Source organism: Acomys minous, assembly GCF_964271855.1.
Source record: "Acomys minous genome assembly, chromosome: 8".
NCBI lineage: Eukaryota > Metazoa > Chordata > Mammalia > Rodentia > Muridae > Acomys > Acomys minous.
Window position 1 is genome coordinate 81,369,573 of NC_140489.1, and position 24,720 is coordinate 81,394,292.

Consider the following 24,720-nt stretch of genomic DNA (forward strand, 5'->3'; position numbering starts at 1 on the left):
TGGGAATAATATCGATTCTAACAACATTGTCGTGTAAAGTTGAGGCTCAACATTTAGTAATTATCTGTAAAACAAATGAAAGGACAGTGACCATTCAGATGCTTTATTTTTTTGCACAGCAGAATTGATTATAGTTCAAAGATTTATTTCCAGGCTTCAATTGCCTCGCTCTAGGCAGTTAAATGGGCTCAACTCCAAACTCTGATAGCAGTTTGCAGCTGAAACTGTTTTAGTTTGTCTTGTGCCAGAAGTCTACTGCGTTGGGCAGTTTGTGACATTGTGCATATGCTTTGCAGTGCCTTTTGTTGCTGTTGTTCAGTTTGTAATTAGCAGGAGGGTTGGTGCTGTGTATGCTAATGTGTCAGTAGACGTGAAATTGATCTATTCTTAAAATCTAAAGTGTTAGATTTAGGTCGGGTGATGGTTGATTTATATCTTAAATGTGCCCCCTTCTCTCTGGGAATTTTCTAATATGGAAATAGTAATTTAATATGATCTCCTAGCTGTGCAGATACAAAACACAATAGTCTCAGTTGTCAGTATGAGAATACAAATACGATCTGAGTGAAGCATAAAGACCTTAGAGTAAAACAAGTTCCAAACATCTCCTTGCTATAATCCACTAAACTCTCAGTGCAAGGAACTTGGGGGAACAGTCCTATTCACTAAGCTATTTAGTATATAAAAGTAAGGGTTTTGGTGGAAAAGACATGGGGAGTAGAGTGTTTGCGTGTTTGAATGCTGTTAATGAATGAGCCAGAACTAAGATTCTTACTTAGATAAATGCCTCGTTTAAATTATAACTGTGTATAAAACTTTTATCCAGACCCTGCTTCATTTGCACCTGTGTTGGATATGGGGCGGGGGAGCCTAAGATGAATGTGTGAAGAACAAGAAAGGCTGGACTGCTATCCCATTCAGCTATGTAGTTGATACAACTGGCAGTCATAGGCTAATCATCTTTCTGCGTTGGACTAAGTACTTGTTCAGAATATTTGGTTGTGAGGCTAAAGCATAATGTAAAACCTAAGCGTGTGAGTTGTGTGTGAGTACGTCTGCTCCTTTTAGCATGAACAGTTTTCATTCACCAGGCTAAATTAAAATCCTGCCCATGAGTAACCCTGGCCCTATTCTAGGTGGTAAAATATAGAAGGAAGAAGCCATCTTCTTTCTGATGCTTGGAAACGGTTGGAGCAACAAGTAAAATGGTATAGGCTATCCTATATCATCCGATTTAGCTTCCATCCAGGATCCCCAGTGGGGAATTTATAAGGAATATAGTTTTAGTTTGTTTTCTTTTTAAATTATAATTTATTCATCTTACTTTCTGATTGTTATCACCTCACTTGTATCTTCCTATTTCACCCTCCCTTCCTCTTCCACTCTACTCCCCTCCCCTAGACCTCTGACAGGGGGGCCTCCTCCCCACCAGCTGACCCTGACCACAGCCTATCAGATCTCACCCAGATAGCCCACGTCCCACCTCCTACCCTCCTCCCCCATGTGCCCACATGGCATGGTCTCCTGCCAAGGAGAAGTGATCACATCAGGAGCACCAGAGTTCATGTCAGAGGCAGTCCCAGCTCCCCCACAACTGTCCATTGCTAGATCTGAACAGGACGTCTAGGTTCTCTGTATGCATTGTCCTTGGTGCAACGGTTTGTACCGGTCCCTTCTGGGTCCAGATATGCCAGGCTTGATGGTCTCCTAACAAATGAGTGATTATTATTAGCTTGCTTGTACACATAGTACACACTAGTGTCGTCTTAAAGTGCTTTACAAGCCCATCTGAAAGTAGCATTTTATAAAAGAAACATAGTATGTTTATACAAAACCAATGTACTTTATTTAACTTCATACAAAAGTGGGTGGTTAAAAACTTTAAATAGATAATGAGTTATTTTGCAAATCACTGCATCAGTTTGTCCGTGTGGTTTACTTTGGTTACTGCAGCCACTTACAGCCCTTTCCTCTTACAAGCAGGTGCTATAAACAGCAACTTTCTCACTTATGTCCTTAAGGAGTGAGCGGACCTCCCCTTCTAGTCGTACTAATTCTTGAGCTTTATCTTCTAAGTATTTTTGATTGTCCTCATATTTCCTTTCTAAATCTATGGAGACAAATAAAAATAAGGTTAAATGTGAACTATTTATAGCATATGATTTTAAAGTTAATGTTAGAGTACCAAAAACCTAAGGCATAAACAGGAAGACCCGACCCACCTTCCAGCAGCTGAAGCTTGCTGTTGGCTTGAGCCAAGAGTGTCTTTGCTTCACTTTGTAGCAGCTCAGCTTTCCTCCTGGCCTCTGCTGACTCTTCAGTTTTTTGGGCAATTAAACTTTCTACCTTCTTATACTTTTCATCAAGTTCGCCATCTAGAGTCTGCAGTTCCATATTAAGACAGAAAGAAGTGAAACCGGTAATGTCCAAGATCTTTAGACAAAAGACATTAATTTTGGGGGGAGGGGACAGGCAAGCATCCTGGATTAAGGATCATCAAAGTACTCGGGCTTCATATTAAGGTGTAACCTTTAAAAACATTGCCAAGAAAATTTGGAATTTTAAGTCGACTACTGTAGGGCTTAACCCTATTTACCTTGGATGAGCACTTACTACAGACAAATAAGCACAACCAGCTATACAGAAGTAGACTGGACATCAAAATAAAGGTTTAGGAAAGAAAAGGTCTATAACACACACAGAGAAGGGAAGGGCTGGCTGTGGTGGTGCACACCTGTGATCCAGGCACTCTGTGGGAATGGGAGGTAGATCTGAGTTTGAGGCCAACATAGGCTATAGGGAATACAGGGGTTGGAGCAATAGGTACAACAGTGATTATGAAATTTTCTAGAGCTTTAAAATTTTTCAATATCATTTTTTTCAATGCCATGAGACTATCTGGGAGATTTGTGTGCCTTCAGAACTGCAGGTAAGTAGGAACAAGAAGGACTGTCGACACTGGCAAGTAATTTTTCTTCAGATTTGTCTCTCTTCCCAATTCAGGTGCAATGAAATGACTTTTCTGTAATATTGGAAAGCTGCAATAACTTAAACTCTCTTTTTTCAAAAATAAGAAATCAAAATTAGGCTATATAACAATCATGACTTTACTTCCAGGTGTAAAAAGCTGTCTTTGGAGGTAAATTTAGAAATGAAATGTGTGTAAAACATAAATCTGCTAAATACAGTGCCTTCCAATGAGAAGCAAAAAGTAGCAATTCAAAACAAGTCTGAAAGGTATGATTTGACTTCCTACTAGCTGCTCTGTGCTAAGCTTTCTCCATTCTGTCTTTAAAGTATTCTCAAATAACTGGCTAGCTGCCATGTCATAAAAGATTTTTCTCCCTGAACTACAGTACAGAAATTCCAGTCTAGTATGTATGCTTTTAGACTACCATCCCCAGTTCTAATTAATTACATTCTTCTAAACTCATACCCAGGTTGAGATCTGAGGGCCTAGGTTTACAGTTGTATCCCACAATCCATTCTTTTTCATTTATCCTAAAGACTGCTGTTTTACAATAGGTCATTGGGAGCTGGAGACGGCTCAGAGGTTAAGAGCACTGGCTGCTCTTCCAGCAACCATGTGGTGGCTCACAATCATCTATAATGTTATCTGATGCCCTTTGTCCTCTTCCGGTATGCATGTATGTGTACATGCAGGCAGAACACCCTATACATAATAAACCTTTTTAAAAAAAAATAGGTCATTGGGCTATTTGTATCTTAATATCAACAAAGGTAAAGAGAAAACTAGTTGCCTATTTATCAACTTATCTATGAAGTTACAAAGATTTACTTACCTTCTTAACATCGTCTGCACTCTGTTTTACAGTATATACTACTTTTTCAATATATTCTGCCTCCCCAGAGTTCTGGGCAGCTTTACGTTTAAGCTCTTCTACATTCCTCTCAAGCTTGCTGATGCGCTGGGAGGTGTTGGTCAGTGTTTCCTCAGAAGCTGCAGTTTCAGATTCAATCTAAAGGTATGATGTTAATCATCCAGAACCCATTAGTATATGTTTAGGAGAGGCAAGGCTGCTATGCTAATTTGTACTAAACCAGAAATGAAAATATTAGGACAGTTTAGATCAGTAGTTCTCAACTTGTGGGTTGAGACTCCGTTGGTGATTGCATATCAGATATTTTCATAACAGTAGCAAAATTATAGTTATGAAGTAGCAACAAAACAACATGGTTGGGGTCCCCGCAACAAGGGAAACTGTATTAAAGGATCTAGGCATCAGGAAGGTTGAGAGCCATGGCTTAAAAGTGCCCAGCTTCTGTTATTTCTGCACCTCACATTCTTTTTTTAAAATGTCTTCTGATCCAAGCTGTGTTTAGCAAAAGAACATTCACAAATGAGCAACTGTGAGAAGGATTTCCAATGAAAATTCCAAATTATGTGGAAAGTAGACTGCTAACTTGCAGTCATCTTTGTAGATAGTCCTGTCAGCTTGGTGATAAACTCTGCTAGTGAAGGGGAGTTAGCCTGAAGATGTGGAGACTCGGGACAAGTTACCCAGTTACCCAGCGGAAGAGAGGCCTGGGCAACTGGCAGGAGTCTGGAAGCTGGTCTCGTTGGAAGGACAAACACTGTCTTTTTAAAAGGTAGCCAGAGTAAGCAGTCTGGCCTGTAGCTTCCCTCTAAAGACAGGCATGCTCCACAGAACTAACTAAAGAACAAAACATTTAAAGCTAATTTGGTAGAGACACAGGCTAAAATTTGTAAGTCACACCCAAGATCCTCATCCTTGGAGCTGTACCATTAACTTGGAAAAAATTGCTAATAATAATCAAAAACTCTTAAGAATAGTGCTTAGTTTCTGACAGACTTTCACTTTAGAGGAGAGAAAACACCTATGCTAAGAAATAGTTCCAATTTAATTAAAGGAATAATTTTCAGTGTGACAGAGTTTCTTGTCCCTAAGTAACAAATACGTGTTTCCTCCATATAACCCAGGTCTAGCACCTTACCGATGTTAGCAGGTTTTGGGTTCCTTGGATATCCTCATCAGCTTGCTTAATCGCCTTCTCTGCTGCAACCTGGGCCTTTTCTGCTTCTTCTAATGCTTCCTTCACCATGTCGGCAGTGACTTTAACATCTGTTGCACTTTTGCTGAGCAGAAGAACACACACTGCATTTAACATGAAAACGTTTTTCCTTTGGAAAAATAGCATTTTCTTTGAAAGCATAGTCTCCTGAAAGACCATTAGTTAAAGTCCTCTTTTACAGCATGTTAGTCACAGCAGAAGCAGCCTGCCCACCCACCCAGATGGCCAGTGTGTCTTCAGATACCTTGCTCTCTTAGCTTCTTCCAACAACATCTCAGCCCTGGCAATGTCAGCAGCACTCTGCTGCAAAATAACCTCTACTTGAGAAAGGGTTTCAACTCGTTCCCGGATGTCTTCTGTCAGGTTATGTAACTGTTCTGGGGTGCTAGGCATTTCCATTTTCAGTACCTCGTTAGCAACTGCTTCAATACTGTCCAGATCAGCACTATCCTCTGTGAAAAGCAGACAGAAAAAACATATAGCTGCTTTGCTCAGCCACATCATATCATATACCCACTATTTAAGGGTTGCAAGAGACATGCCTCTAACGTGGAGAAGTAAGCACCAGTAAGGTTTGCCCTAGGCTGGAGAGGTCATGCAAGATGAGGAACCAAGCAGGCTTTGAAGGGCATTTCAGGCTGGGGAGAAAGGGCAGACAGAGCATGTTACGTGTAACTGGCTTTGGGTTATGGAAGATCAGAGCCTAGCATTTAAAGCTGGTACTGCAAGGCAACAAAACCTTTACACTCACATAAGGTTGGTACACACTTTGTCCCAGACCTCAGAGGCTAGCCTGCTCTACATAGGGAGTTGGGATAACTAGGGCTATACACCAATATTCCTTATCAGTTACCTAAATTTAGGAAATTCTAGAAGGGATTGGAGTGTAACAAGAACCAAGACTTCAGCAAAACTCGAGTCTATGTCTATGTATTGTTAAGCTTTAAACAGGTCAGATCTCTGTAATTCGTTTTCATTTTTTGACTAAGAACATAAATTGGACCTCAGTGCACATAAATGTGGAAAAACAAATACACGGTTGAGGCATGGCTTCCCATCTTGTTTCCAGTTGTCATTGGAAAACTGTCTTTACTAGTCATGTCTCCTGTCTGTTAACAGATACCTGAAAATCAGGCAAAATCAAGTGAGCACTAAATTATTAGTCTGCCAATTTTTACAGGCACATTCCACTTCCAGTGGCATCTATGTATGGGCCATCTACTGATGACTAATTCCTCGCCAGAGATGCATGAGAATGCCTAAAGCTTTCCTCCCTCCTAAAACGGTCTAGCAAAGGAGTGAGGAGGGGTCCTCTTCTTCAACCACCCCTCATGTCAGATCACCTCCTGTAACGATGGGGGTCAGCTCAAGAATGGCAAAAGAGAAAAGGTAAAACGAGCAAGTCTCAGACCCATGAGTTAGACTTATTTTTGGACTTGTTATATCATAAATCCCCTTCTTGACTAATTCTGATCCAGTTGCAAGTTTTCTGTATCTTGCAACCCAATAGCATCCATGTTGACAGTATATGAAGTATAACCAAAACTTAAAATTTGGACCAAATTCTAGAGATTTCTTTCTTCACAGAAAACATCTGTCTAGGTTCTAGACAGATGACAAAGCCTTGGGGACATTGCCAAGGTAACAACCCCTTCAAGGTTCTAATGACATAAGTCCTAGGTCTGTTTTCGTAGTAAATGTTTTGACTTCTTGGTAAGCTGCTTGGGAATCTTTTTTGAGACAGGGTTTATCTCTCTGTGTAGCCTTGGCTGTCCTGGACTCACTTTGTAGACCAGGCTGGCCTCGAACTCACAGAAATCCACCTGCCTTTGCCTCCCAAGTGCTGGGATTAAAGGCGTGTGCCACCACACCCAGCTCATGAAGACATTCTTAACAGATATTTTCTGTTACTTTATTTCCTGCCAGAAATGTACTTTACCTAAAACTCAGATAGGAACTCTTGCCTCTCAAACAGAATTTTGCAGGAACAAATGGCTGAAAGTAGAAGTAAAACAAAACGACTACTTGCCAGTCAGAAAATTTCTGATCTGCTTGATGAGGTTCCTCAGGTCCTCATTGCTCTTGTCCACTTTTTCTTTGGTAGCATTTGTTTTCAGCAGGACGTCCTGGGCATTCTGCTTAGCCTCATCTGCTCTCACTTTTGCTTCAGAGACCTAAACATGAAGAACAAGCAGTCTGTGATCTCGGCCTCTCTAAACAGGTCCGCATGTCAAATGATCTAAAAAGTAACGTCAGCAAACTTAGAAACAAATTCCTGTTTACTCCAATATTGTGCTTCTCTGTACATAAAAGCACTCAGTATACAGGTTCCTGTTCAGTATTTAAAATGTTTTCAAACTGTTGTTGGCTCTACAACACTTGGTGGTCTAAGTATGTGTCGTTTTAAAACAGTGCCCAGTTTTGTGCAGTAGAGCAATTACATGTTCTCTCAAATTGTTAATATAAGAGTTATGCTGCTTTCACCTAACCTACATGTTATTTCCATGAAGTGAAAGCAAATTCTTAGTCAGAATAAGAGCCTCACCATCACCTTTTGACCACACAGAAACAACCAGCTTTCACATTGGACAGTGAACCTAGTTAGCATGTGCAACTGACTCCTTTTTAGATTCTCCCTATAACTGCAAACCAATGAACCACCTGAGGCCACCCACAGACGTACCATCTTAGAGAGCTGTTCTATTTCAGCCAGGGCACTCAGGACATCACGGTCAAAATCCATGGCTTTCTGCCAGGCACTATGGGCCACAGTGACCAGACCACCACAGCCAGGCCCCCCACACTTCTTCTCTCCTTCATCAGTTCTGCAGTTGGGGCCGCCACATTCACTTTCAGAACAGTCAGCCCCTGGAGGCGTGCCGCAGGTCTGCAATTAACCAAGGGTCAAGAACAGGGTTCAGGGTAAGTCGGCAACAGAACAGTTGAGGGTGGGCCAGAGAACACAGATGGTCCTCAGCAAGGATACTTAAAAAGTGTCAGATGCAGGAGCCATCCAGCTTGCTTCCACCTACCTTTAATCTCCATACCTTCTAGTCAAATGCAGGATAGCTTATGAGCTCTCCCAGGTAACAAGCATTATCTGCTTTATCAAGTTCTGCTAGAGTCAAAGACTTTCTGAGTTACACTGGGACAGGGAGGTACTATGGAACTTGTTTAGAGTCATCACCAAGTGCTCTGGTGAAGATGGCGTGCTATCTGGCATGTAACTGTCATCAAGAATAGATGACATGTAGTGAGAAAAGTTAGCAAAGGACAGTGCTGAGAATTAAATGGAGATAGAGAAGCAGGAGGATAGGATTTGTGTAAGGAAAGTGCTAGAACATTTCAGATGGGAAAGGAAGACCGTTTGTATGAACAAAGGTGGATGTAACTTTTCCAAGTTCCTTCAACCACCCCATCCAGTTTGTACTCAGACTTTTTTCTTCTACCACAAACTTCTTAAAGATCGCTACATGGTTATGACAATCAGATGTAAGCAGGGAAATTACATGCTGTATGATAGGAAACGGCAGGAAGAAAGTTATATTTAGCACTTTATGGAAACTGTACTAAGGAGAGGGCAGGTTTACTGCAATGGGAAGCAGTTACCAGAACACCTCCAAACACAAAAGCATTGTTTTCAAGACACCATGTTTTTAGTAGAGATACTATGAACTCTTTGGCCCAAATAATTATAACTATAATCCCAAATATGTTAATAACTAAAATAATGATCTGGTTTATAGATCATAAAGCACTTTAGAATGATTGTATTCTCTCATATATATATATATATATATGGTTTATTAAATGAGCATGGGGAGAGAAGGAAAGGGGGAAGAAATAGATACACAGAGGAAGAGAGAGAGGGGATAAGAGGTAAGAGAGACTAGAGTAACTGTATTCTACTATGTGCTATAGCAGAAAATGAGTCCTCCTCAAGACTCAAGAAGGAATGCCTTCTAGGAGCAGTCTGGCAGCACACTAGAGCTGCTTTGTTTCAACAATCATGAACGGGGACAGAAAGCCAGCATGACTGAACTCAATGTCCAAGGAACACAAATGGAAAATGGCAGCAGAGAGGCCACAGATAAACAATCATAGGGTAATTAAGACAAAAACTATGAAAACAAGAAAACTCTGTCTTACAGAAAAGCCTACACAGAGAGGGTGCTCATCTGTTAAGGCTAGAGGTACTCCTCCATGCCCACTTAAGTTGCCCTTGGTTGAAAGGAGACTTCCACTTCATTGCAATTTGTTGAGATTTTTAAATGATTGATTTTTCATTAGGATTTGTAAAGAGATCCTAAAACATGAAGAAAACTAACATACATGTGAAACTGTGTGTGCACTCTTAGGTATACGATATGGAGAAGCAAGACCTTCATTTTTCTTTCATCAACAAAATGGCAGTAAATTGTATAGAAGTTAAGGAGCACTGGCTGCTCTTCCAGAGGTCCTGAGTTCAATTCCCAGCAACCACATGGTGGTTCACAACCCTCTATAATATGATCTGATGCCCTCTTCTGCAGATAAAGCACTCATATACAATAAATAAATCTTTTTTTTTTTAAAGTGTCATGATATAATGAATACCAAGCCCTGCAGGCATACAAAAAAACTAATCACAATACGAGATGAGGGCTTTTTTCTATTTCAGACTGTGGATGTGGTGGGGGGCAAGAGGGAAAATGGCAACTACAGAGTGGTTAAAAGAGAGGGTTGGTTTGTTTTTGTTTTTGTTTTGTTTTTGTCTCCAGTGCACCATGGTCCTTAAATCCGAAGCAGCTCAGCTTGCTACACTGTTGGTTTGCAATGAAGGTTGAAAGTGACTTGGAGTGGTGGGGTGCAGGGCCCAGGGCCTTACAAATGAGTGTCTTTACAGGCTTCACCTGATTCTCAAAGATTCCTCTATCTAGAATGAGAAAAACTAGAAAATAATGTTGGTGTATGTATAAAAGTACGTCTCAGTTCTCTCCAGTTTTCTCCCATGAAAACTGCAGGAGAAACCTGGCTTAGCTTTCTTTTGGCCTTCTGCCTGATTTTCATTAAATTCACTACTCAATTTCACCTGGCTCCAGAGTTACCTTTTAAAAGCTTCTAAGAAATTAATCTGCTTTCTAGGCCAGCTCAGACTTTAATCTTTACCAGGTAATATTACTGGAACAAAGGAACATTTTGCAAACACCGATGGAAAAACTAGAAAGTCCGTCCCTGAACAACTTTGAATTCTTCCATTTGGATGTTGCTGTTCAAAGCAGAACAAGCGAAGTTTTGTTGTTTGTTTGTTTTGTTTTTTAAGGCCACACTATAAAAAGGATCCAGGCTCAGTAACAAGTCCCTCAGCAGATAGAGGAGATGGGGGGGGTGGCTGCACAGAGGATCAGGCAGGAGCGGGCTGGGAAGCACAGTTCCAGGATTTGGTCACAGCTAACCCACACTGCAGCCCAGCACCGTGAGCACCGAGTCACCCCTACAGGATTGCAAACAGCAACACTGAAGACAAGGCAGCGGTTTTTGCTTGTTCTCTTTGTCTCCTAAAAGAACACAGAAAATGAGACCAGACCCCCAGCCTTACCATCTCAGCGACAGCTGACAGGTCTAGACTTTGCAGTTTGCCGCCCAGTTCATCCAGAAGGCGCGCCTGTTCTTCTTGCTTTTCTTTGAACTGGGACTCTCGCTCCATCATCAGATCCTCCACCCTTTGCCGGGTGAGGGCTGACTGCTCCACGGTGCTGTTGGGGTCTGTGGTGGAGGCATTCACCCTCTTTTCTGCCTCGAGAGAGACCTGGAAATACTTGGTGATACTATCCAAGGCACCTAAGGCAGGAAATGAAATCGTCTACAGTTAACTTCCTTGTCCCTGGTTTCTCACCACCCAGGGCCCATATTTGGTATCTTGTGGCCCTGAATTGTACTACATGGCTTTGGGATTCAAGAAAAAAAAAATCTGGAAGTAGAGCTTCCCTCTAACATCAGTGAATCTCTTCTGTCCCATTAGCATCTGATCAAAATATGGAGGATGTTAAACACTGGGGCAAAGTGAGAAATTAAGCCTTCATATATGTTATTACATGTTATTTATATACATTGGCAAATCCTGGTGTTGGGAAGCCTGGGGATGTCTGGATGACTGTTTCTGTTATTTATGTCCTTGGGTACGTTTAAATGATTATTATACACATAAAGAGTGCAATACATTTTGGCTCTTGGGACCTACTAAAACAAAATGTATAATGCGGAATTGTGTCATTAACATATTTCACCTTTGCTTCTGGGTGAGGGTATTATACAGCCTGCGATAATGATTTCAAATATTTTCAAAAGTTACTTCTTAAGTGATCAGTAATCTCAAATGTGAAAGGATTCACAAAATTAACAACTTAATTTTTTAGTATTCACAAATGTCTAAGGAAAGGCAAGGGAGTTAAATTGGGAAATGGACCACATTTTAACCCAGTGGGGTCTCTGCCGTGCCTTGTGTCCAGATCCCATATTGCAAAACCAAGAACTTTTAAGCCCCATTTGTGCCAAAGACTCAATTAGTAAAGATTTAAAACTGTTAGAAAAAACTTTTTTTTAAAAAAAAGAAAGTATTAAGATGGTAGACAAAGGGTTATTATTAGTCAGGTTTGAGATTCCTGCACAAAAAGTCCTCACCCTGAATATCGGAGTTTTTGATAAATTCCAGCTGTTCGGCCAGTTCTTTCACAGTCTTGTCCAAGCTCTCTGCTTCTGTCTGCAGTGCATCTAGCTCCCCAGCTGTGCTATTACTCTGTGATGCTGTATCAGACAATTTTCCTTCTACTTGAGCCATCTTTTCTGTAACATCTTTGGTTAACTTCCTGTAAAAAGAAAAACAAGCTTGCCTAAAACTGGCCCACACTCTCAAGTCTCACTTTTGTGCATTTTCCACTAGCACAATCCCTCGCCCTCCATCTTCAGACAAGCTCAGCTATAACCCTCTCTGTTCCAGTTTTATTCCTACAAGAGACAATGGAAGCCAATACCTTTTCAAGTACTTTGAAGAAAACCACCAGAGAACCCTCAGCGCTCTCTCTCCATGTGTTTGTGTGTGCGTGTGTGTGTGTGTGTGTATGTGTGCGCGCGCGCGCGTGTGTGTGTGTGTGTGTTGGTGGGAGCTCCAGGCCTCTGATGTAAAATAAACAAGGGTCCATGCAGGCTGCTGGCTTTCAGTGGAAGCAGCTCAAGCTCAGTAATGACTCAGACTCAAGACTCCAGTGCAGAGGAATGTTCCCAGCCACCTGCCGAACCCTTTTCCCTCAACCCCACCTCAGGCCTCTCCTTCAAGATGGAACATGATGGGAGGAAGCCCTGGAACCCACCCTGAAGAAGCGGGAGCCACTTGAACATCTTGTCAGATTCTGTGCTCCAAGCAAAGTGGCATCAAAGAACCCTCTTCCTTCCACAAAACAACTACCCTTTTACTTAGAAAAAAAGCTGAAAGAAGGTCCTAATCTCTGGAGAATAAAACATGTGGCCTTTAAAGTATTTCCTTTGGAATCTAAACCCATCTCCTTTCTCTTCTGAGTCATTTTTCTGAAGCTGCACTTCAGGAATCTATCTACCTGTGTACATATAATAGTATGATGTCTACGTGCACACATACAACAAAGGAATGTCCGAGAAGATCTGATCTCGGGGATTACTGGTTTGCCTGATGGAATCTAGTTGTCTTCTCTGGGACATGATAGTCACTATAAAGTCCTAGGAAACCATCCAACCATCCTGGTAGCTCTTGTCTCATCTACACTGGAAGCTGAGGGAGGATGGTCACCTTAGATCTGAGGGCCATCAGGCAACAGTGACTAGACAGGCCTGGGTCTCTTAAAAAAGAAATCAATAAAACAAACAAAATCTACAAGATGTAAAATGCTAAAAGCAGGCCAACAGGATAGCAGGCTTTACCAGCCTGATATCCTAAGTTTGATTCCCCAGGAGCCCCATGGTAGAAGGAAAGAACTAACTACCATTGGTTGTCTTGTGACCCCCACATGTGTTCCATGGTACAAGCATGTCCACATTCCCATGCACACAATAATAATTAAAAATTAGAGGACAAAAAGGGAAAATCTTGAGGGGCATTTTTTTTAATGCTACTTAAGGGACTGGTGAGATGGCTAAGTCAATAAACATGCTTGTTGCAACACTTGACAATGAGAGGTCTACCCCAGAACACAAGTGGTAGAAAGAGAATTGGCTCCAACAAGTTTTGACCTCTATATGTGCTCCAAGGCATGGGTATACCCTGACTTCTCAGATGTGTAAATGAATAAATATACTTAAAAAACAAAACAAAACCAACAATGCTTCTTAAGCTGAGAGGATACCCAACACAAAGAGCAGACACTATAAAAGATTACAGGATTTGGTAGAAATTAGAATATTCAATCACTTTCCTGGTAGTAATTTTTTCCCAGTGTTTCTTTTGTTTGTTTTTTTTTATTTTAGTTTTTGGTTTTTGAAGACAGGGTTTTTCTTGTGGTCCTGGCTGTCCTAGACTCTCTTTGTAGACCAGGCTGACCTCAAACTCAGAGATCCGCCTACCTCTCTGCCTCCCGAATGCTGGGTTTAAAGGCGTGCACCACCATGCCCGGCTCATTTTTATTAATTGACCAATTCAAAAAGGCTTTCATTTCTTTTCAGGTTTCAAAAATATTGCAATTAAAAATAATATCTAGCTAGGCAGTGGTGTGCATCCCTTTATCTCAGCACTTGAGAGGCAGAGGCAGGTGGATCTTGAGTTCAAGAACAGCCTGGTCTATAGAGTGAGTTCCAGGACAGACAGCCAAGGCTACACAGAGAAATCCTGTTTTGAAGACCAAAAACAAAAAGAAAAACAAAACACTATCTAGTACTGGTGAGATTGCTCAGCAGGTAAAAAGGTACTTCCTGCTAAGCCTGATGACCTGCATTGGAGCCCCAGAATTCACATGCTAGATGAAAAAGATTTGCTTTCACACGTTGTGCTCTGACCTCCATAAGTACACCATGGCAGCCACATGCCTACACATGTAAAAATAGAAAACAATTTCGACTATATTTTTAAGAGTTTACTGGACTGGGGAGCAAACCTAGGATTTGATGTACTTTTAGTGCTGAGCTAGCCTTCCAACCCAGAGTGTATTTACATAATCTTTCTTGTGGCTCTCTGTTGTTTGTTCTCACTATATAGCCCAGGCTGGCTTCATTCTGTGATCTTCCTGCCTCAGCTTCCCTAGTGCTGGGATCGACAGGCCTGTGCCACCACACCCATCTCTATTTTCCTTCGATTCTTAAGTCTTTAGGTGTGGTGTCTTGGGGCTCCTTTCTGGCAATGATAGTTGAAATATTGAGGACAGGGAAAACAAGGCTAGGATAAAGGGTAGAAGCATGACCCCCAACTGGCATCTCCACTTAATTCACATCACTTTAACTGGTAAAATTAAACAGTACTGAATCAAAGAAGCGAATATCCAGAGAAGGCCCAGTGAGGAAGCTGTTTCCGTGTAGACATTTCAAGATGCTATCGATGATGCCTTGCACATGACAGCAGCTGGGCAGAAAAGTAATTTGGGAATAAGGGTCTTATTTGTGGTGACGGGAGTTCCCTAGTAGTAGCAGTACTTAACACTGTATAGATCTATCTTTGTGTCACACTGGAGGGCAATGGCAGGAGAGAGCCAGGAATCAACGTGCCACCCACATTTTCACAGCCTCACACATGTCAAAGCTGAGCCTCTGTGTCTTCTGCCTCAAATCCAGTTCTGCGTCAACAGGGCAACAGAGCACTGAACCTCCTGTTCTATCCTGCTTACCTCTGTGATAAAATTTATCACACTGTTGATAACCAGGGGGCCCAGAGCCCACGGAATAGGACTGGAAAACCTAGCAGAAGTACTGCCCTGGGAAATGGTGGCTGTTCAAAAGTTGGGGACCTTCATGAGTGATTTTTTTTTTAATTTTTTGCTCAGTAACTACTTACTCTGCTTCCTCAAAGAGAATGCCAATGTTTTTCAGTGGTTCTGTTGCTGGGCTCTGGGCCAGGATATCCTTTATCTCATTGACTTTCTTCTCCACAGAGTCCACGGTCTCCCGGTAGGGACCAATCACACCACTGAGTTTCAAAGCCTTGGCTTTCTCCAGGAATTTGTGCGTCCTGTTGGTCAGCTCACTGATGATCACATCCCAGAGGGCAAAGCATTGGTGGCAGGGTGTGCAGTCAGGGAAGACCCCCGAGTACCCTCTAGTGCACTTGTCACAGCGTGAACCCTCAACACCCTCCACGCAGACACACTGGCCTGTGGACTGGTCACACTGCGGTGTCTCAATGCCCCTGGGATCACAGTCACAGGCTGCCAGGGAAACAGAAATACTTCATTACAAGCTTCAGTGACAAAATTTGGCATTGAAAATCCTTAATCACTATTACAACCTACAGTGGCTCCCCCTAGCATGCATGACTATTGACATTTTTTTGAGAGTAATGGTAATTTTAAAAAATCAACAGCTAAGCCTTGCTGAATACTTACTTTGTGGCTACATTGTAGACATGCTTTATGCATCACATCATTTAACCTTTACACCATCGCTATGTCTAGGCAAAATAGTCATCGCTTTCTCTAAAATGGAAGCCACTACAAGAGCTGCTCCAAGTCTCACGGCAGAGAAAAAGTTTAGTTTTCTGTGTCTCCAGTGCCCATCTTGGGCTCCGTACCACCTCTGCCTCCAAGTCTGAGCTCCCACATAACGTGGCAGTCAAATGATTCAGATTGTGACCCTTTGCTAGAAGATATACCCCCACACCCCAAAGGAGCAGCACCTAACCAATCAATCTGCCTGCTCACCAAACAAAGCATTGTGGGTTGGGTAAGATGCTCAGAAAACCAAGTCTAAAGCAAATACAAATAATTCAAACCATCTGCGTTAAAGGCTTCCACTATAGACAATCCACCTTGCATCTGCTGCTGTGACTAAACACCCTTACAGTATGAGCAAGACTCATAAAAATGTCAGAAGTGACCTGGGGGTGGGAAAAGGTGAAATCCTGCCTGGCATAGGAAAAAACTAGCATTTCCAGCCAACAGCTGACCGGCATCGCTTACTATAACATGTATACCCCTGAACCCTTGCTTAAAATTCTGAACTTGAGGTCACCAAGTCATATCAACACTTGGCATTTCACAGTATTTGTAGAGTTGCAACAACAAAAGGTCTGTACACACATCTCTGGCCTTATGCCCATTCTGGGTAAAGGTGTGAAAGTAAAACAAACATGCCCTCCTAGTTCCCTAGGAGTATGGACTTGTAGGGCAGAGGCATGGCTGTCTTAAGCCATTTTCCCACAGGGCACCAAGCAAAACATTAACTTGTACTCAGGAGTTCAATAGTCTTTGCCAAATGAGGCATTTCACATACGAGAAATAACCAGCCTGAAGCAACAGTGTCTCCCCGACTCTTTCAACATCAATAGCTGTGATTTGCCTCCTAAATGATTTCTGATGGAGCATCACCCACAATCAGTTGGGCCCAATCCTGAGAGCCACTTACATCTCCAACTTCTCACTCCACAAGGGTGTCTGCAGCCTACATGGTTTGACTGACACTTGCCACATGGTGAGTGGTAATGCTCACTTACCTGCCTATCACCTTTAACAACAAGGTCAAGGAATCCAGCACTACAGCTAGAACACAATATAGGCAGAAGCTATAAAAATCCTGTCTTCCCCATACCTTTGTGTGCCCCGGGGTAGGGAAAGAAAGCTAGGACAAAGAGGACAAAAGCCAATCCTTGAAAGGTGTTGAGGCTTCCGCATCTGGAATGAGGGTTCCAAAGCATTTGTGAGAATGCCTGGTGAGCAGCAAGCACTCAGAGCTACTGGTTCTCACAGTCACTTTCTGTGTCTCTACATGTTTGGTAGGTTCCTGCTCTATGGTACCTGATCATATTTCCACTGGATAAAGGGTGTGTGTGTGTGTGTCTGTCTGTCTGTCTGTGGCTTATTTTTGTGTATTTTCCAGTAATACCTTATTTAAAAATTTGAAGTTTACCAATTCCAACCTTCAAGTTTCAGGACTGTAAAATACACTTTCCTTGGATGTTTTGGAACTAAACTTCAGAATTTCAAAATTAAGCTTTTTTCTTAAAAACAGTCCCCAGTTACAATTTTCCAAGCACCAGGCATTTTGATTTTCCTGTGTTTTGGGAAGGCAATGATTCATCAAACCAGAAGTCACTTAAGTTGCAAATCACTTTAAGTATAATCTCTACACCATTTGTTCTCTATGTTCAAAAAAAAAAAAAGAGTCTCATGCCCAAGGTCAACTTGCTATCTTCCCTTTGAAGATTAAGAAGAGTTTTCAGGGGCTGGAAAGATGGCTCAGTGGTTAAGAGCACTCTGCTCTTCCAGAGGTCCTGAGTTCAATTCCCAGCAACATATTAAGACCACAGAGGAGTGCAATAGGCCAAACCTTCCTTTAAATCATTTTCACTGTGGCATATTGTAGTGGAATGAGCAGTAACAAACCAGAGAAATCAGGGAAAGGCCTGGCCAAGTCTCTGTCAGTGTTTCAAGTGAGCAGAAGAGCTCAGATAACGCTGGCTAAAGAGCTCGTGTTGTTAAGTCTAACAAGTTCATTTCATTTGGTAATAATAAGCAGTTGACTCTCAAGCTCATAATCTCTTAGAAGGACTTTAAAACCCAACTCAAGAACCAAAATAACCTAGTGTTTTGTTTTGTTTTGTTTTTTTACAGGAGCCATAGGAACTATAGTTTTTGGATGGGCTAGTGACAGTGAAGCTGCTATAACATGAAGTTTCTACTGAAAAAAAACATTTAGAGGCTTTAATTGTGAGCAGTTACAGAAGAAAATGTTTAAACTGCAGTATCAAAAGAGTCTTCAGTAGAAGGAAGAGACCAGCTGAATATATGACTGCTGTCACCAACTGGTCTACAGGAAATCCAGCTGTGCCATCAAGGCGACATATCCAGCCTGGGAAAGTCCTTTGTTGATGGTTAGCATCAAGTCACAACCCAGGTCAGGGGACTATCAGCATAAGAGCGTCATAGCTATTTCTCAGATGTTCACAAGCAAGGAACAAAGAGTTAATCTGAAAGGAGCTGCCAGACGCACTACCAAACACCTGCCAAGTGATGGCTGTATTGAAATAGTTGAAATTCCAGGCCGTGGTTTAAGATTTTTTTTTTTTGTTTCTGAACAGTTGACTGATCTTCTAATAAATGGAGTGCAACTACCTGCCCTTGGAGAGACATTTGCCAACACAGCTAGAGATGTATGTGGGCCACCTCCATTCCTCTATGTAGGAAAGAGTTCGTGCTTCTCTGAATTATCAGAGAATGAGACTACACCCTGTAGGATACTGGGAGACCATAAGTGGCATGCTAATTGCTCACCTATTATGATAAATTTCTGCAGCCGGGCATGGTGGCACACGCCTCTAGTCCCTGCAGAGGCAGGTGATCTCTGTGAGTTCGAGGCCAGCCTGGTCTACAAATAGAGTCCAGGACAGTCAAGGCTCTGTGTAACAGAGAAACCTGAGGCAGAAGCTAGAACGCAGCCTTGGGAGGCAGAGATGGCAGCCCCTCAACTCTGACAGCCAGCTGGCTGAGCCCAGCTGCTGAGCTCCAAGCCAAGGAGAAATCTTGTCTCAAAAACCAAGATGAACAACCCCTGAGGAGGGGCAGGGAAGGCTGTCCCTTTGCACATGCATGCACACACACACATGCACTCCAGAGTAAAAATCTAGATATTACTAAACCTTGGAAAACTTACCAGTGATGTCTGCCCCCAAAAAACTACATAAAACTCTGACAAACCAGACATTAGAGAAAGGGAACCCTTTATCCAGATAGGATGAACGATGCCAAAAAATTTAAAGACAGATTCATGGAAGCTGATGATGGATGAAATATAGACCATCCCACGTCAATCAATCACAGGGGCTTCACTTCACCTATGACACATCTGACCTGGCTGCTCTCAATAAAAGCCAGGAACAACCAGATATGGTTCTCTAAGAGGCAGACACTAGATGAGCTGCACACTTCTAGGTAGGTTCTGCTATTGCTCAAATGACTGTTTAGCCTGGCCCTTAAAATAACTGTCTGTTGCTTGATCTGGTATGGGACTAGGGGATAAAACAGCTTAAAACACATTTATGCAAAACTGTGTTATTGCCCAGACCTTCTGGACGACTACAGTGGCCCCACGTTCTTGGCTGTGGAAGAATTTGAACTGCTCAGACATCTGCTGCCTGTGGCTATTTCAAATATGCTGACCCTGCCCATAACCAGTTCACAACTTCAGCTCCTTTGACAAGGTGCTGGACCACACAGGAAACACAGACGCACGCCTTCACTGGAAACAGATCCCCTGCATACCTGTCATTACTAAGGAAGTATGACGAGAAGCTCACACAGCCCACAAAACCAGTATCACTTTGTGTCATGAGAAGGAACGGCATCTGGCGGTTTTTGCTTTCCACAGATTTTGCGGAAGGTTTTAGATGACTTGTTCCTATGTGTTTTCTGTTGAGTGCATTTATAAGCTGGCAACTATACTCATAGCATTCTCTGACAGCTGCTATCATGCGGAGAAAGACTAGCACGGTGGGAATGTGCTAAAAACGGTCACATGGTGGATGTTACTGTATGAGGCAGTAGCTGCTGTCATGCCTAAGGATGCAATGTTTTCTGAATAAAACCTGCCTAAAGGATGTAATCTTTCTTACATATCAGAATTCTGAGGTTTGTTTGGGGTGTGTGTGTGTGTGTGTTTGTGCATGCATGTGTATATTTAACCAAACTGGTCATTATTTTTTTAAAAAAGTATTAATCATATATAGTAAGAAAACTAGTAAAGAAAATATCAACAATTCAAGTTTGTTATTATTTGTAAATATATTCTGTTCTGTCACTAAGGTTCTTTTTTTTAAATTGTGATGTCTAAATCATGATTACATTACAATATCACACCAATTTAAAAACCACTGAACCTCAGGTGAAAACACTAGCCAACTCTCACGATGGGAATGCACCTGTGTACCTGTTTCTTAGACATGTGAGGTCCTGCTGCCTTACAGCCTTCCCTTCCTTCCAAACCTCTGCCCACTGAGCAGAGTCCACCTCCCCCGACTTGTCATTAAAGCGTCTCACCAGCTGGTGAGACCAAACCTCTTCGTGACTCAAGCTAGAACTGTTTCCTGAGGGTCTTTTTCCACAGACATCTTGTGACATCTTGTCCTCTAGCTGGAACAGTCATTTCCTGTCTTTCAACACCACTTGCCAACAGGAGCACCAGGCTCGAGGCAAGAGCAAAGGCCCTGGCTCCCTAGGCCTGGCCTCTGGTCCTGGTTCCGCCCTCATTAGAGAAATGGCTCTGGGCAAGCTAGTTAACCCCTGTGCCTGAGGTCTGTCAGCATGGCTCTGGGCAAGCTAGTTAACCCCTGTGCCTGAGGTCTGTTAGCATGGCTCTGGGCAAGCTAGTTAACCCCTGTGCCTGAAGTCTGTCAGCATGGCTCTGGGCAAGCTAGTTAACCCCTGTGCCTGAGGTCTGTCAGCATGGCTCTGGGCAAGCTAGTTAACCCCTGTGCCTGAGGTCTGTCAGCAATCCTAAAGAGGCTATATTCGTCTGCATAGGTTATTTGTTGCATCCACAAAATTAAGAATATGTATATAATATACCTAAAAAGTGTTCAGTACTACAAAAGATTTTCTGAACATTCATGTGCTTCATTTTCCCCAAACAGCCCATGAAGTGCCTCTGGTTTAGGCAGGAGCACCTTTTAAGATAAAGTCTTCCGGAGCCTAGGCTGGCTTTAAAGACATTATGCGGTGAGGAACGGCCTTGAATTCCTTAGCCTCATGTCCGTACCTCCCAAGAGCTAGGATTACAGGTGTATACCATCCAGTCTAGCCTTACTCATTTTCCCCTGTGCACTGAATATGACCGCTCACCTCATTAGAAACTGAAATCTTATTTTGAACATAGAAATGATGCAATGTGGAAAGTCAAGTAGTGGGTTATCTACTGCCCTAACTTCCTACCATACCCCAGCTCTTCCACAAGGGCAACAATCTGCTAAGGGTTTGCAGAGAAGTTTCTATTTCACTAAAAGCAAGTGACTTCAGGGGTGACCATGAGTTTAAGTCACATGGCAGGAGAGAACAGACCTTCCATTGACCTTCTTCTTATTTTCAAATCTACGACAAATGGCTGAAGTGCCCATTTAACATACCAAAGTGGACCTGGCCTCCAGGTTTTCCCAGCATTCCTCAGTCCCTACCTGTTACAGGGTATGGCTGGCACACCCCACCCTCTACCCTAAAATCTCTAGCCCAGGGGCTGGACTGCCCTTCTCCCGCCCCAAAGGCTCTTCCCTATATAGTGCAGACATTTTGGTATATGCCCTTTCCTACCTTTGGCCTCCTGGCTGCCATACCTGGCTCCTCTCTCTCCCCTCTCCCTTCCCTACACGTGGCTCAGGGTCATATCCACTCTGGACTCTCCCAAATGTCCCTGCCTCCGGCTACGCTCTCCCTTTGATTTACAACAGACCTTCTCCTTCACCACACTTAGGAGCGGTCATGTCATTTTTCTTCTCACCTCCAGGTGCCATGGCAACCCGTAAATATTAAAAACTGGCTTTGATAGCAAGGAAATCTCAATACTTTCATCCTCTTCTATGCCCATCCCTTCCTTTTTTCTGGCCTTGGTAACACAACTTCGGTTCTGGAACAAAAGCTAAAGGATAACTGATCGGGCTCCCGTCCTGGCCGGGGGGCCACAGGCTTTGAAGTGAACACCACCGAGTCAACACGTTAGGCTTTGCTGGCCGTCCTGCCTGACCATCAAGTCTGGCACTGGAACACAAAGGAGCCACAGACAACCTATCAGGAAATGAATGCAAAGCCAACAGTCTGGGGGTGGGGGTAGGGGGGACACATGCTCTGTTATTAGGATTATACAAGACAAGAAAGACCTCTTGCTAACCGAGGCTACTGTTCTCTAAAAGCTCAGATTGTCTTATTTCCAGAGTCATAAGGGAAGTAACAATAAGAGGTGGGTGGGCCGGACTGGGCAGTGTACACCTGTAACTCTAGCATTTCGGAAATCAAAATGTGAGGATGTGGAGTTCAAGGCCAGCCTGAATCCGTATCTCAAAAGGGCAGATGGAGCATGGAGGGGAGTGATTGTGGAAGAAATGTCAGCCCAAGAAAAGAATGTGAGCATCTAAAGATGAATACGTAGGCAAGGAATGCATGGCATTTTTTCTTTGTGTGTGTGTGTGTGTGTGTGTGTGTGTGTGTGTGTGTGTGTGTATTAAGGAATGGAACTTAGGTCCTTCTATGTGGGACGCAAGTGCAGGGGGCACAGTTACCCAGCCCACCACCCAGAGCCCTTGCCTATGCCTCATGTTGCAGCTCCCCCGAGCAGAAAGCCACTGGCCTTTCAAGGAGCCTGTGGCCCTCCGCGGGCACTGCACTCTTCCCTCTGCCATCCATGAATGGACAAAAAGATTCCTCCTGTGACCCCGGCCCCTGCAGGGCACAGAACAGAGCTTCAGGCTCTAGGCTGAACCAGTTCATTCAGCCCTGGGTAGCTGAGACTTTCCATCCCAGCACAGTGGTGGGCTTGTTCCATCTTGGCACAATAGGCCAAGAGCCCCATGCTGCCTGGACAATAGGAACATTCAACCATTTGTATGCTGGAGGCTCCAACCATTTGTCTTTCACATAACTACATTTTTTTCCCATAAGGAGACTACTTAGCTATGACCTCAGCCCTTCTATAAGCACAGTGTTTCTTGGCAGCATAAAGTCTAAATCTGTACGCTTCAACAAACCATTTCAACTGAAGACGCATTCGGCAATCCATTACACAATCCCAGCAGAGTGTGGTCTTTAACTTCAGGTGGCACTTCCAGATGCTCGCTGGGGTCCTCCCATTGTCAACACATTCCAGTACAAACAGAAACCTGAGCTGTCTCTTACTCTGTAGCTGTCCCTGCCCTCAGCCTTGTTGCCACTCAGGCCACACTAGCCCCAGGGCTGGCAATGAACCCCCTTTTCCCAACCTGCAAGTGCCAGTCTTCTCTTTGGGGGCTTTGTAAATTCTGAGCATTTTTCATAGAGACTTGACAGCATTTCAGACCCAACAGTCTCTTGTTTCAGGACCTGCTTGAATGGGGGCCTACACCCTAGAGAACACTGTTTTTGGCTCCTGGACCCCAGGTACCTGCAACAATGGACCCATATGGTGATAAGGTCAGTTTTCCCTTCTACAACTTTCCAAGACCCTCCTCCTTCCTTCCCTGTCTAGTCTCAGAGACTGAGCAAGCTGCCAGTGTGAAGGAGCAGGCCATATGCCTTTACCTTAGACTTTAATACTGTAGGAAAGGGAACTTCCTGCCTTCCACCCGGAAGAGAGGAGGTTGGAATGTGGGATGGTTTAGGAGGAAGCAAGAAAAACCAGAATCTCTACACCCAGGTCCTACTCATCGCTCTCAGGGTGTTTTTCCTTGAGCCCACATCCTAAAAGAAAACAGTATTTCCAAGGGGCTTGAAACAACTTTTTAGTGGATGGGCTGAAGGACGGGAATTGAACGGAGATGAATATGGAAAAATCTGAAGCTCAACTTTTAAAAGCAAACTCCATGTGTATTATATTGAAAACTATGCATACATAAGATGTGCACTATCAACGCAGCCACAGAGAACTAGAAAGATGAATACCATACTGAGAGGTAGAGATGCCTGCGGGGCAGGGCACAAGAGCGAGGGCTGTATTCTCCTAATGTAGACTCTCAGCTTGAAATCAGCCGCCTGCCCCATAAACCTGCTCTTTGCCACGGGATCACTCTATATGCGCCTGCCTTCCTACTGCTGCCCAGGAAGCACTGGCTGCGGTTTCTTTATAATGGGTCTAGTTATCTTAAAAGAAAAACAGGAAATACAAAGGGAACAGTGGACAGGACAGTATGTCTGGTGACACTTTAGAGGAGCTGGTCCTATGACTTACAGGACCTTCCAGTGGAAGTGGAAAGTCAAAACTTACTATGAAGGCACATCTGGAACGCAGAACTCTGAATGGAAGTGTGCTAACTTATGGACAGAGCAAACATCACCCCCCATGTGAAGTGAACCTTGACCCAAGATGTCCATATAAATCCTCTGGCAAGCCTCACTGAAAACTGAAATCGGATGCAATCTGTTCAGGCTTTGGTCACTAGTTTGCTGCAAGGCACACAGGCTCTAGGTCTCTAGTTTCTGCAGCAGATACTGAATGAGCTAGCTGCTCATCAAAGACCTCTTATTTCTTGTTATTACCCACGACAGGAAAAGGTCATTCTTACATTTTGAGTTAAACAATGACCTACAAGAAAAATATATCAAGGAGTACGTAAGAAACTATAGGAAATATTAACCCCCCCCCCAAAAAAAAATACACTTAAAGCACAAGGAAGAAAAAATAGGAAATGGGTAGGAGACAGTTTAAACAGCTTAGAAAATACTTTCATAAATGTTTTTAAGGTCTGAAAAAAAAAACTTGCCTGGTTAAATTAACATGAGTTAACAGTATAAAAATTAAGAAATCCTTATGACTCATGGAGTGTTTTAATAAGTTGGGCTTCTTGTTTGCTTT

The 24,720-nt window shown here is 43.0% G+C and overlaps 1 protein-coding gene across 1 annotated transcript in view; it reads right to left on the bottom strand.

Moving 5' to 3' along the window:
• Positions 1 to 1,819: 1,819 nt before the first annotated feature.
• LAMB1 (laminin subunit beta 1) overlaps positions 1,820 to 24,720 on the bottom strand; it is a 69,893-nt gene continuing 46,992 nt past the window's right edge. Inside the window, exons 24-33 of the mRNA XM_084792577.1 lie at positions 15,041 to 15,410; positions 11,716 to 11,900; positions 10,634 to 10,875; positions 7,739 to 7,942; positions 7,085 to 7,229; positions 5,300 to 5,507; positions 4,978 to 5,119; positions 3,804 to 3,980; positions 2,223 to 2,382; positions 1,820 to 2,110 (exon numbers count right to left, since the gene is read on the bottom strand). Coding sequence (XP_084648703.1) covers positions 1,974 to 2,110; positions 2,223 to 2,382; positions 3,804 to 3,980; positions 4,978 to 5,119; positions 5,300 to 5,507; positions 7,085 to 7,229; positions 7,739 to 7,942; positions 10,634 to 10,875; positions 11,716 to 11,900; positions 15,041 to 15,410 — 1,970 coding nt within the window. The 3' untranslated portion in view covers positions 1,820 to 1,973. The remainder of the gene's footprint in view (positions 2,111 to 2,222; positions 2,383 to 3,803; positions 3,981 to 4,977; positions 5,120 to 5,299; positions 5,508 to 7,084; positions 7,230 to 7,738; positions 7,943 to 10,633; positions 10,876 to 11,715; positions 11,901 to 15,040; positions 15,411 to 24,720) is intronic.